The sequence below is a fragment of the Chroicocephalus ridibundus genome, chromosome 3 (genome assembly GCF_963924245.1).
Source record: "Chroicocephalus ridibundus chromosome 3, bChrRid1.1, whole genome shotgun sequence".
In the NCBI taxonomy this organism is placed as follows: Eukaryota; Metazoa; Chordata; class Aves; order Charadriiformes; family Laridae; genus Chroicocephalus; species Chroicocephalus ridibundus.
In genome coordinates, this window is record NC_086286.1 from 32,472,411 (window position 1) to 32,486,334 (window position 13,924).

Consider the following 13,924-nt stretch of genomic DNA (forward strand, 5'->3'; position numbering starts at 1 on the left):
ATGTAGCTGTCTCTTTGCTTGTTTTTGCATATCTCCCATGCTCAGAAGTACGATTGTGCTTTGAAAGAGGAGATCACTCAGCAATGTAAGTGATGACAAATGCATCAGCCCCTGCCTGCACCTTTACATCTCAGTTCTGGACGCAGCTGTCCCCCACTTATGATACAACAGGAACATATTTTGTTCTACTCCAGCAGCAGCACTCGATTGGCTCATTAGGAAATTAGATGATCTGACTAAAGCTTTAGGCAAGGGACAGGTTTTTAAGCAAGTATGGGGTGTTTGAGTGATGCCAGCAATAGCAATCTGTAAATTACAGATGAGGTGCACTGAGCAAGCAGTGTGTTATCTCTCTGAGTGTTTAAGTTTTTGCACATTTTGGCAACTTCTTTAAAGAAGGCAAAAGCTGGACTGTCAGCACCGATTTTAGTTTTTCAGTGCTATGCCTTTCTATTTATAATGGGCATGAAAGAAGTCCTTGAAGGCAGCGTGTCTTGTCAGTGAATTAAAAATTCCTAGCAAGTTTCCCGGGTCCCATCAGTTTACTTGCGTCTTCTTCCTATTTGTGGTCAAAAATAACAGCCCTGTAGGAATGGCTGTGATGCTCCTATGGATGGCAAAGTGGGTGGCAGTCCATTGCTAAGGGGATTTCACATCATGCGGTTATCCAGCAGCCCTGGATGTTACTGTGGAGAGTCTGGCCTATCTTGTTTAAAGCAGCTGATAAAATGTAAAGTGCCTACCTCGAATGCTCTGAGTCTGTGGTGAGGCAGTTTCCTGATGTCATCCTTAAGCGGAGCAGGAGACGTGCCCAGCGTGCAGAAGGATGCAGGGCAGAGCTCTGGCCACGCTTCCAGCTGCAGAACTCCCCACGGTTCCCTGGTGCAGGAGCTGTGTTTTTGCAAATAGAAACCAGGCAAGCTCGAATCACGTAATAAGCGTTATAGGCTTCTCTTATTTAGTTTGCAATGTATACCTTTGGGCAACATTCAGACTCTCCAGTGCCTGCTAATTAATTTGTTTTCTTATACTTTACTGAGATTTGGATTGGCACCAAAGCCCAAAAGGGAAGAATCTAGCTGTCAAAAAGTGGATGTCTATAATGAGCGTAAGGTGTGGATGGAAACCACACAGTTGTCACACAGCAGCTATGACATATAAGATGCTATTGCTTCCATACTGTTTCTCATAAGGGAGAGAGATATTTTGGGAGGGCAGAAGATATGATTATGGCAGACAGCTACATGGAAACTGTCATTGAATGCTCCATGCACTGAAATGGAGTAGTGTGCAGAAACAAGGCTGTTAGAAATAATTTAATAAATATTAAGTTCATGGAAGAATAACAAAAATATGTAAGCATTAATTGAACATGGTTGGCTAGCTTGTTCAGCATTGTCCAGTTGAGGAATAATACAAGATTCAGAGCGTGAAGCTGAGGTTTTCCTCCTGGCCCTGAACTAGTTTTCTCTAAAATCTGAGAAAGTCTTATTTTCCACTGATTTCATACTCTTTGGACCAGCAACATGTGCCTCAGTTTCCTCATCTCTAAAACACTGTTCCTTGCTAACATAACCTCCAGACCACTGTCAGGTATTGGTTATAAGTTATATTAAGACTGTGGAGTGAATAGCTATGGAAAGTCTGAGATACTAATCAATCATCGTTAGTTTTATGCTCCTGGCCCTTTGCTGCGCGATGGCAGACTTTGCAGCCCTGTAAGAGCCCTGTATAGAAACCGGGCTTCCCTTTCTGTGCCACCTGCGGTGCTACCTTGGCTACTACCCACCACTCCCAGGCAAGCGCTCCTGCCGGCACACTCATGCCTAGTGCCAGGCTCCCGCAGGCAGTGTCAGCTGTTGAAATAGCTTGGTAATGAACTCTAGGGTAAGCACTCTGTAATAAATTAATCTTCATGAAGCTTGACGACCACAAAGAGTAATCCTAACGTGAAGCATCTCTCTCCATAGCAGCACAGCACCACCGGAGCCTGTATGTCAGGAACCCTTTGTGCTCCCTGCCGTCAGTACATATGGCGAACTCTGCCCAGTTGCTCTTGCAGCGTCTTGTTTTCCCTGTGATGCTTCAGGGATTCTGTGACATCTTCAGAAGTGCCCTTGAAGAGAAGTAAGTAAATCTATGCTTCAAATAGGTTGCATTACTGAAAATGTCTTGAATGATGAAGCAAAAGAAGAGACTGTGCAGGTGATTAGTAGATGGCGAAGGACAAAAAGTAGGAGGCTGATGTACAGCTCATTCAGTGCCTGTGAGTCCTCTGGATGTGTTGAGCGAAGAGCTGTACAGCTTATTAAGCCCTGCGAACCCTAGCGAGACAAGTGCAGAAACCAGCACTTCAAACCTCCTAGCAGCCAGTGGAGTTGCAGGGAGGTGGTGACGGTCACTTGCGTGACTGTTTTTTCCAGTCCTCATTGTGTAACTGCAGAAATATCAAGCTGTAGTCTCCAGGCCTGCACTGGAAATAAAGAGACAGCCCTTCCCTGGGATGCAGTGGGAGGTGTGGGGGCTGCCTCCTGCTCCTTTTTAGCAAGAGAACATCTCTACAGCTCCCCATACCACCTTCTACAGAATGACAACCAACATATGACTTGGGTTTGAAATCCTTGCAGCTGATGGAAAAACAATTAAGATCTCATTAAAATTCTATGTAGAGAGCCAAGAAAAGGAAGATAATGTCAGAGGAAAGGTGATACGTAGGACAGTACGGAGAAATCTCTTAAGTTAAGCCTGTCATTAGGCGGGAGCACAGAAGGTGCTAATTGTACAGTGCATTTCATTCATCCCACAAAGAATAATTAACACTTTCCCTTCTGCCTTCCCCTTCACCAAAATGAATGGATTCAATACATGTGCTCTCTTGTTAAGGCAGGAGTTGTTATATCCTGGACCTGTATGTGCCGAAGAATTCTACTGACAGGTTTCTTCACCTGCTGACTGTTGAACAGGAATCACTATCAGTCATGTGAAGGTTGCTGATTTTATCAGTCTCTTTGTATGTCTTCCTCTGCTGCTGTTACAGAAATTACTGACCCAAGATGGGGAAGCACTGGAACAAGCATTGGAAATGGCTTTCAAGTAAGCACATGCTTAAATATTGCCTTAAATAGGTAATGACTGACCAGAGATCATTCTTACCCTGAAAGCATGGATAGATGTGCTGGTGGGGAGGGAGCACAGTGCAAACAAGCACTGCTTGGTCCCATGTGGGCTGCCAGCAGCCTGGCAGGGCGCTGAGGATTTTTCCTCAAGATTTATTTCCAGGCTGATCCAGCCATTGACAGAGAAACCAAAGCTCTTGCAATTCATGGACTTTGACCTGCCTTGCTGCCCTGATCACTGTCAGTCCTGAGCAATATTATCGTGACAGAGCTACAGCTGCTTTGCAAAGTAAATCTTAGCCTCACCAGGTCCAGTTTGAGTGTTTGCACACACTTCCTGGCCTCCCACACTCCTCGTGAAATTGAACTAGAGGTGATAGCCTTCACTTCCTTTTAAACTGGAGAAGATATCACTGCATGTTACTACGCACCTGATGCTCTCTATTCCAGCGGTGACTACACTTCAAGGCTGGGGTGAAGTGATGTATGTCCACATGTCCTTTCTATTTCACAGAAATAATTCAGATTAATTAGTTAAAGATTACAACGCACCCTGACATTCCTGGCTGAAAATGCTATCTCTAAGTATAACAATAATGGTACTTTAAACCCTCTGATACTTTTGCAGGAGTGTCTGTAAGAGGAGCTATGCATGTACAAGCTGGTGTGCTTGGTATTAACTGAAGTTCTTCATCCAAATTCGTGCCAGAGACAGCCCAAAGAACCACTCTTCCCCTCTCCCTTGGTCTAGGCATCTTCAAAGTTTGGGGAAGTTTGCCTTAGGACACTGTGCTCTTTATGCCTACCGTTGGCATCAGTAGGCAGCTGGCTCTGAGGCTCGCTACAACTGCGGTGCCAATGAGGGAGCTGCACAGTTTCACAGCCGCTCCGCTGCCCTGCTCCCCCACTTTTTGCATTACACCAGCGTAGCTAAAGGGGGTCCTTTCATCCCCACAGTAGATTTGCTTCTCATTGGCGCTTTGGGCGTACAAGAGTAGGCAGTTGCAAAACGCCAGCTTATTTTCAGCGTCACAGACACCTGCTACCATTTCCATAGCATGCGGGCTCTGAAAGGGCTGAGCCAAATTCCTTCCAAATGTATGCATTGGCTCTTGAGACAAAGGTACAAGATCAAATCTCTTTGTCCTTTGACACAACCTGAGACAGCAGCATCCTGTCTTCAGTCCCACCATTTCCACCAAGCAGCCTTAGCCGCTGGCAACCAGGGAACATCTGTACACCCACGCCTCACCTGGCCTGTCCAGTCCATCAAGTCCTTGGTTCACCTGTTAACCCCACAACTAACATTTGTGGGGCTTATGTTGTTTCCATGTGGCCCCTTCTGACGCACAATTGCATGCAGTCCAAGATGACACAAATTATCTCACATTTCCTAAAGCACCAAGACTATTCCCAGCCTAAGCACAACAAGCTATACATGAAGCCACTTAGGAAGGGTCTTCTTTGGGCCTAGCTGCCTGTGGCTACATAGTAATTTCTTGGACTTCACCCAACCTATTTTCATTCATAGACTTTTCATTCATAGACTCCTCACCAACATAAGCTATGAAGCTTATGTTCCTCTAAATGAACCAGAAAGCTAAAAGGTAACCAAATCCAATAATGGGGCGGGGGAAATAGGAAAGGAGATTCCTTTGGTGCTTTGCTGAAAGCTAAAATGGATACGATTGCTGATGGTGAGAATAATTGGTGTACTGGTAGGCCCAAAGGGATGTGTGTGAGGTGTGAGCAGGTGGGGTGTTCAGGGGTAAGGATCAGGAAAGCTTGCAGGTATGGATCATCATCTTATAGGTCTCCAGACATTCATACAGTGTGGCAGAAACAGCTAGAGAAGTTCCTAGGCAGATGAGGAGCAATTATGCAGCTCAATCTCTCCAGCTGGCTGAGGTGCCTCTTGTGGTTTCATTCCTTTGTAAATTGAAACAGACAATAAAATCAATGAAACCAGAAGCTGCAGGTTAATGATACCAAAAATAGCCATTCCCCTCCTGCTGGAAAGGTAGTTCATAGCATTGCAAAAGGCTATTGTGATTTTTGACACACAATTCCTGCATGGCAACCAAGAGGCATTTCTGTAAGAGTTGTGAATGCAGCTCGGTCACCAGTGTAGGGGAGGGAGCATCTCTGTTGTTTTAGGGACAGGAGACCACCAGCTTCCCAAGTTTTGGAAGTGTCACTGACTTTTGCATGCCTATCAGAAAAAAATTCTCACGCTGGACACCCGAATCCTGAGGCCACTTTTAAACCTTGTTTTGTTTTTTCTGGTTGAAGTGGAAGAAGCATTTCTAACATGCAGTCCATTCTTACAGGCACATTGACTTGAAAGTTAATCATAGTTCTGGCCCCAGATGGTTACAGTGCATCTGCTTCTCCATCTGTGGGAGTCTTAAAGGATACTTGATAGCTGTCCAAGTAAGCGCTGAAAAATTGTATCATAAAAAGGCAAAATAACAGGATAGTGCAATCCAGAACAATCCCAAAGGAAACAGAGGTAGAATAAGTGTTTCAAGCCCTCAGCTGTGCCCTATAGATTTCACCTGAAATACAGATTATTGTATGGCATGCGTGAGGTGTCACTCATAGTAGATGTGCACTGAAGATGTACCTACCTGTTTACATCAGGCAAATGCTAAAAAAATATACTTCCTGCTTTTCCATGGACAGGAAACTTACAATTAGGTAACATGTAAACACATGTAAGGATAACATTTTTCAGTCATATCGTATCAATCAATCATATCATATCATATCATATATCATATCATACCATATACTGTATTGAAACTTGGTGTGGCTGTCCGTAAGTAAGCTTGTTTTGCAAATTGCTTTCAAACCAGCTAGCACTCTTTTCCATACCAGAAGCCCTTGATAAGTCAAGAAGAATGGTGCAAACTATTTACAGTCTCCTTCTGTCCTCCCTGTAACCCCAGGCAAAGATAAATATCAAAATCTCTAGGGCTGAGATGTGAGATGCAGTGTTGATGAGCAAATGTGGAACAGGCCTCACTTAAAACATCACTAGATCAACTGGTGAATTAAGATGGAGACGGAGCTAATTGAAATCCTGTTTAGGGGTCAGATGTGCTGGGTCCCTTGTAGGTTTGTAGAGAGGCCAATAACAATAAGGTCTGAGAATGTTGGAAGTTTCAAGTGATATGAAGCTTGATCCATAGCTCAGTGAAACTGAAGAAAATCACCCATGGCGCATGAATATTCCATGTGTTATGGGACTTTCTTTTCTTTTGAAGAACAATTATCTCAAATGCAGAGACACAATGATTCCGCTACATGTCACTTTTATTCTATGTGAGGGTTACGACAGATAAGAGGGAGGAAGGAGTTACTTTTCCTTTTGAGGTGAATAGAGGGTGATAAAGCTAATTTCTGGATTGTTCCTCAGAGTCATACCCAAGGCGACAGAGAAGTCAGTAAGGCTCTTTACATTGAGTTGTGCGAGATGAAGAAGGTAGGGAGCCAGTATGCCATACCTGCGATGAGGAAGCAGAGAAAGAACAGAGGGAAATGGGCACGACCCCTTGCCTCGTCCTCACCGCATCTGCTCAGGAGAAGCAAGCCACCACAGACAGTCAGCAAACCGCCTGTCTGTCATTCCCTCTCTTCTGGAACAAGCTGTGAGCACAAAGTATTGCAGTGTAAGTAAACACGTTAATGATGGTTGAGCTTTACAACTACACATAGTAAGGCCCTATAATAATAGTTTACAAACAGGAATCATGTGTTTTGCTTTGTCATAATAATAATCAGTGGTAGTCGGGAGCTGTTCCACTATCACAGAAACTCACTGTTGCAGCCCGGAAAACCCTCAATTTCTGGTAAGACTCAAAGAAGGTCTGCTAATCATGTATATGATCGTTAGGCAAATGATACGGCAGAGCAATAGGCCAAGTAGGTACATCGAAATCAGCAAGTTGTAATACGCTACCCTGGGAATAAATACCATGGTATGCGACACCACTGAGGACAAAGCGTTAGTGCAAAATATGTACATAATACTGTGAGCAACCCTAAGGGATAAGTATCAGTATTTACAACCCTGCTTACAATTACTGATGCCACACTCAGTAATTCTGTATTAAAATTGGTATTTGTTGTTTAACACATAGCTGAGGACTGATTTACGACTCGATTCCAACTCCTAAATGAATTGCAATTATTCTGGCAGTTATTAATTGTGTAAATTGATGTGCAGGAGTTTGTCTCACACTATGCAATCTGGTTTTTATGGCTGCTATTTTATTGCTCCGTGATTGCTCTAGGATTGGCTTTGCTTGCCAGTACTTACAAGTTAAAACTAAGTTTTAATATATTTGTTGGCTTAAATATAAGACTAGGGGCAGGGATTGTTTCATTTGTGATTTGGGGATTTTTCCTCTTCATCATCCCAAGTTTTTTCTATTAATTTCTAATGCAGTTGCTCCAAGTCTGTGGTCTATCAGTCTGTTTCATATAAAAGGAATAATAGCAATTTTCCCTGAATAAGCAACAACATTTGGTGATGTGTCTTCTACTTAGGCAAGAAGGAAGACTCCAAGCAGGAACAGCGTTCCCCAGGGAGAATTGTCACCAGTGCAACATCATGGCGCTGCTATGAGTGTCTCAGCCTAATGGGGTTGGGGGACAGGAAGACCTTGGCCTTTGCTAACACTGTGTATCCTCCTCCCTCAAATCTCTTTTTTCCTGGAGGGATGCCCCTACTGGGGAGGGCAACAGTCAAAACCAGAGTTAATATCAGGGATCAAGAAAACCACGGGAAATAGGGTATTTCTAGTCTGCCTCCAGCAGAATGAGAAGATTGGGATTAGCAGCCCAAATCAAGGTCAGACGCTCTCTAAGAGAAAGTTAGAGGGAGGAAACAGCATACAAACAAATGGAATACATTCACATTGGCAATTAGAATGTTTCTAATTGTGAAAGCAGTGACAATTTAGAGCCAGTAAGATAACTGGGAGGAAGAAAGCTACCTGATTTTAAAGAGGAGATGGAGCAGATAATCTCGAATCATTCTGGGCGCTGTGCCTCTGATAGAGCCTGGACTCCATAGCTTGCTCCCAGTGCTATGTGAAAGGTCCCCTGCAGCACGATGAGGTCCTGTCACTTTGTGCAGTTTCCCACCATCTTGCTTGGTCTTGTAGTGACAATGTCTGTCAGAAAGCATTACCCAGATCCTACATTGCAAGGATCTTGGGCCTTTCCAAAGGACTCTGACATGTCCTGGTCAAGGCTAGACTGAATTTGTAGTCAGCCTAAGCTGAGGCTGAGAAAATCTGGCTGTCAGATGCTGGAGATCTTCAACTTCAAAGTACCCGTGGGAGCACCCTAATAGGTAGAGCATAGACAAAGCCTGTGACTCCCAATCCTTTGTGAGCTTTGCGGCAGTTGGTTATGGTGAGCTGATGTTTTGGGTCCGGCTGGTTTCTATGTACTTTCCAGTCTAAAGACTCTGAACTCAGCAAAGTACATAAATGGCCTTGGGCTTTGCTGAAGTGTGAAAAACTTCAGACAAGATTTCTGCAATGCTGTATGAGCATTGCTCACCCCTGTGCCTCCATTCTGCCACCAGCCAAAAATTCTGTGGGAAATGGTATCTTGATGTCAGTGTAGAGTGGCAGGTGATTCCCTTATGGTTTGGGGTGAGCTGAGGCTTTGATCATGAAACCTCACAGACTGGAACTGTGAGGAGAAAGAAGGAGAATGTGCAATATTCTTTCAAAAGGTTGCAGAGTTTCCTTACTCTCTGGAGCCATGTGGGAATCTCACTAAGCCATCCAAATGCTTTCCAGAGCTTTTGCTGCACGGAAGCATCCTCAGGGCTGCAATGCAAGCTTTGGCTTATAGCCAGAATTGTTATTTCCAATAATAATGGGCTGATTGATTACTGCTATCAATTCCTGGCTGCTAGAAATGACAAAGAAAAACATTTCAATTATTCTTCTAATGACAGGATAGAAAATAAATAAGCCCTGCCATTCTGGGACCAAAACATGGGTTAGGCTAGTCCTGAAAACTAGGTAGTGGAAAATTCTACTTTCAGATACTGAAAAATTATTTAAAAAAATATGAAGTCACTGTGTAAAATTTCATAGAGCAAGTGAACATAATCTTAGTGGCTTAGAGATACAGAACAAGCCTGTGATATATACTGACTAGCAGCAACCCTTTGGGTAGATGTTGCTTATCTCACAGTATATTGATTTCTCCACTATGCCTGAACTTGTTAGACATGACACTTCAATCTCAGAGTAGTTTACGGCACTAGCTTTTTACCTCAGGACATACAAACTCCATCCTACTAACTTCACCATAGAATAAATTTTCATGATACATATGAATTCCCTATTGTGTACATCAAAACCTGATCATGACTGGAGTGTCAATAAGCAGAATGAGAGAATGTTTTGTAATTCTTTCATATTGCTGGGCATGCTTTTCTTTCCCCACATTTGTATACACTTTTTATAAGGGGAGGAAATATGTAAGAGTCTCATCACACTGAAAGACAAGAAAACATAAGACTATTTGTACTTTTTGGTCTAACGTGGTGCAGAATAGCCTTTTGGTCTTGAATAGGGCCATACTCTTTTGCCTTGAGCAGAGGCAGACTCAACAAAGGAAAACTGGCATTGCAGAAATGATTCCCACTGGCATGAGCTGCCTAGGAAACAGGCTGGAGACAAGTTTACAGAGAGAGCAAGAGAGGAAAGAGTGAATTTTAAATGCCTGGAGGAAAAAAAAAAAACAAGAAAACAATATGCCCTCTTCTGCTGAAGGCTTAATCCAGTTTGGCCTGAGCCTTCTGGATTAAGGAACTTTGGATCCTGCTACCCAAATGACCAGGCATGTGCATTCACTTCAGAAAAGCTTGCCGAGTTGTAGAGAACTGCTGATTGCCTGGCTTCTTTAAAAAAAGACAAAGGCTCTCTTTCAGCTTTGAACTCATTTTCTGGTCAAGGTAGTGAAGTGAGTTCGGCTCCAATGAAGGGTGAAGGAAGACTGCAGACCATGAATGAGGATGTTATCAAGGAGAAACCTGGTCATCTTCACTGAGTGTTTTAAAGAGAGAGTAGTTTGTCTGAGGATGGAGAACATGAGGAGACTTGGAGGCAGTAAGAGAAGCTAGCCGGTGTACAAGTTGAATCCGGGTTCTTCTGAGAGGAACACAGTGACAGGACAAGAGGCACCAGGCACAGGTTGCAACATGGGAAATTCTCTTTTGTTATTAGGATTTTTTTTTCTCACTGGGAGGGTGGTGCAGCACTGGAATTGATGCCCAGAGAGTCCATGGGATCTCCATACACAAATCTTGACTGGATGAGGCCCTGAACAAACATGATCTCAGCAGACCCTACACTAGGCAAGTGGTTCTCCCAAATAACCTACAAAGGTCCCTTCCAGCCTGAATTATTCTGTAATTCTGAGTCAGATCCTACAGCTGGCAATGGAAGAACCTTGGCTATCATGCTTGAGGATGGGGCAATGTGGGTCTCTGACTCATGACGAAGCTGGAGTCACTGATTAATTCAGTGTATTTCATGACTGTATGTCAGATTTTATGGGGAGCCTGACAGCTACAAACTTTTTGACTCTGCAAGGCAACAAATTATTTGCTGATTCATATCACTAATAACTGCTGGTATTTATCCTGTCCAGCACTGGCAGCTGATCCCTTTGAACTCTTCATGATGCTTTGGACCAGGGCAGGAAATTAGATCCCTTGAAAATGCCTTTTCCATGCATGCTCTGACCCAAACTTTCAAAGCCTCCATTTCCCCAGCTGAAACTTGGTCTTCAGGAAAAAAAGCTCCAAGCAAATGGCAGCTGGATGGATCAAAGCGAATGCTCTGGGCTACACCGTGCTCTGGAGGGATGCGCTGGGGACAAAGCTGTCTGTTCATTCTTCATTGCAATAGCAATGCTCTAGGTTGCAGTGGATGAGTTGATGGATTGCTGTTTACGTCAATATTCTCTGCTGGAAATGAAAATTCAAGGAACAGCTCTGGTATTTTATCTGCTTTATGTGGGAACATGGTCACTGATGCTCATAATTCATACTATGGTATGACTGGGACTCTGGTTATGTCACACAGCATTTCAAAATTGAGAGCAACAACTTCAAGTGTAAAGCTTAGCTGTGGATGTGTCCTGTTACAGTTTTATAACTGAAGAATAAAAAGTGGGCTTCTCATTACCTAGCCGGACAAGTGCTACTAACAAAGGCACCGTATTCAAGTTATATTCAAAATACAGAATTTCGTGGAGGTTTGTTTTCCTTTGCATTTCCACAGCGTAGAAAGGAGGTTGGAGGCACAAACAGCAGTACCTCAGACTACTGCAGCAGCTGCTTGTATGTTTGCTCCCCAAAAGCATTTTCTTGTCTTGGCATGAACGAGTGCATGTGTGTACGCTGCCTGCAGACTGTTGGATCACTCCTGCCATGCGTAGCCTGGCAGAGACATGGTGTTTCCTACACGAACTGCCATCTCTTCCCAGCTCGCGAGTGAAAGGCTAAACATTAAGCAGAGACTAACAAGATTCCAGTTCTGTAGCACGTTTTAATTTTCAGCAGTTTATATTCTGCCATATACCCAAACACTCCTTCCTAAGGGAAAAAAGCAACATAATTAACATGGGATAGATTTCGTTCAATGTACCCTGTTTCCTTCCATTATTGTATTCATCAGAGGAACTATTTAGAGAGAAAGCTTTTCACAGTATTGTGTATGGTCCAAGTCTCTTTAGTTGGTCAGAGGATTTTTTTTTTGTTTTTTACTTTTTTTAAGAAAGCGCTATTTTAGAGGTTACATTTTCAGAATCCATTGAATTTCAGCCATTTCAGACACATAGTGAGAAGGGAGGAGACAGTAAGCACTAAAAAAGATGATTATTTTTCCCATTACCAGCAGGAACATCCTCATCTGTGTCCCATTAAAGAGATAACTGCCTACATTAATAAAATAAACCAATATATAATCACCACCAGTCTTAATGCTGGGGCTGAATGACCCTATTTAGTAACTCATTCATGCTGTGTTTTAGTAGCGCGGCCTCTCTCGTGTTATCTGAGTAAATAGAACAGAGGCAGATTCTTGCCAGAGGTTCAGAGTCTCATAAACCTGTCTCTACAGACTAGCTAGAATATGCCTTATAAATTCGCTCGTCTTCACTTACTGGACTTAAGCTTCAAAGCAAGCATGAAAGCTAGAAATGCAATATTGATACTTACAGATCCAGTTGCTGTAACTCAGGTTAGTCAAACAGCAAGAATGAGCTAGAGAGAGAAACAAGAATATCACATAAAACACCTCTTTATTTATAATTTTCCACTGGCTTTACTGAACCTGTCCTCCTTCAGTGTCTGAGACATGGTGAAGAGAGTTATGTCTCTATCTTTGCAGAGGCATTTTCAGTCTCTTAACAGATCTAATTACCTCATTGAGGGACAGCTAGCTTAGAGATGAACAGGACTTCTGCCCGGTGGTTTGTCTTTCTGTGGTTCCCTCTCAGATTTCTGTATTTTTCCTGTCTGGGGAAATCCATCTCCAGTGAAAGGCGCCTGTGTGCTTTGGAGTGCATTTGCTGAGGATGATGAGCAATAGCTGCTGTGTGTCAATACTTGTAAATAAAAGCAAATGTGTGAGAAAATCCAGTACCTAATCCGGTTCTCCAAAAACATATGATGCAAGTAAACAAGACAATGCATGTTGCCCTTCAGCCCCTGCACCAGGAGGGTTCTCAGGTGAAGGCAGGTAACGTTTGTGCCTTAAGCAAATCCCTGAGCATGCCGATGGCTGGTCCAGTCTCACAGCAAAGCAACCGGGCACAGGCCACCAGCAGCTCGGAGGTCAGCACAGCACCTGCATGAAAGGTAGCCAGGATGCTGGGGGAGGCAGAGACACCGCAGCATCCTGCTGTGCCCGACAGCAATCACAGCTCTTGCCAGGGGAGTGGGACCCACCAAGGGCGACTGCTCTCATTACTGTGCAGCACCAGTGGAAGAAATGATAACATCTGTCTCAAGACTTGTGTTTTTAACACCGGCAATATAATTTCTTCCTCTTCCAAAATGGGTTGATCTGAAGCCCTGACTTTCAACTGTTTTTCCATGAGCAAATTAGTTTTTTGAGAACAAACTCAGTTTTTCCAGTTGCCTTCTTGATTAGTCTAATGAATTTTCCTCCTTCTCTTCCCATCATCTAATACAATTTCCCAGATCATGGGGAGTTTCTTCTCTAGAGGAAAAAGATTCTTTGACAGAAAAAAGGATTTAAATTAAGATTTAAGAAGCGTCTAGTGATTTAGGTGTTCTCAACATTTCAAGTACTAAGTTTGAAACATTGTAAAGTGACAGCAAATGCTGGGTACCTGCCCTCTGATCCCTGATGCTATTTATTTGAGTTATGCTAAATAGCCATACAAGATCACCACTCATTTTTGGCCCAAAGCATATCTCAGACATTCAAAAATCTCATTCCCAAACTTCTACTTCTGCCCCAGATCAGAAGGTTGGCTGAAAGTTGCCAAGTATGAAGTTTAAAACAAACAGATAAATAAATACTCGGATCTTTCTAATTGCTTCCTGTTTTCTGAACTTTCCTGGTTTGTGTTTTCAATCTAATTCTTTCTGGCTTTTGGAGAGAGCAGATTTCCTTCCTGTCTCAGTTTCTAACTAACTAACTAGCTATACTAAGGAGTTAAAAATAATTGCACAGCTGAAGGATCTTTCCTTAATAGGATATATCTGCCTACAGCCTAGCCTTGAGCACTGACTC

General features: G+C 43.2%; 1 protein-coding gene across 3 annotated transcripts in view; it reads right to left on the bottom strand.

Moving 5' to 3' along the window:
* Positions 1–668: 668 nt before the first annotated feature.
* MCFD2 (multiple coagulation factor deficiency 2, ER cargo receptor complex subunit) overlaps positions 669–13,924 on the bottom strand; it is a 35,247-nt gene continuing 21,991 nt past the window's right edge. Inside the window, exons 5-6 of one of the 3 annotated variants that reach the window (XR_010070263.1) lie at positions 12,379–12,767; positions 6,198–6,767 (exon numbers count right to left, since the gene is read on the bottom strand). Coding sequence is in view for 2 of the 3 variants with exons in the window: in XM_063328652.1 (XP_063184722.1) it covers positions 684–891 (208 nt within the window). In the remaining variant the exon portion in view is untranslated. Of the gene's footprint in view, positions 892–6,197; positions 6,768–12,378; positions 12,768–13,924 lie in introns of those variants that run through there. The other 2 variants (XM_063328652.1, XM_063328653.1) reach the window with 2 other exon arrangements.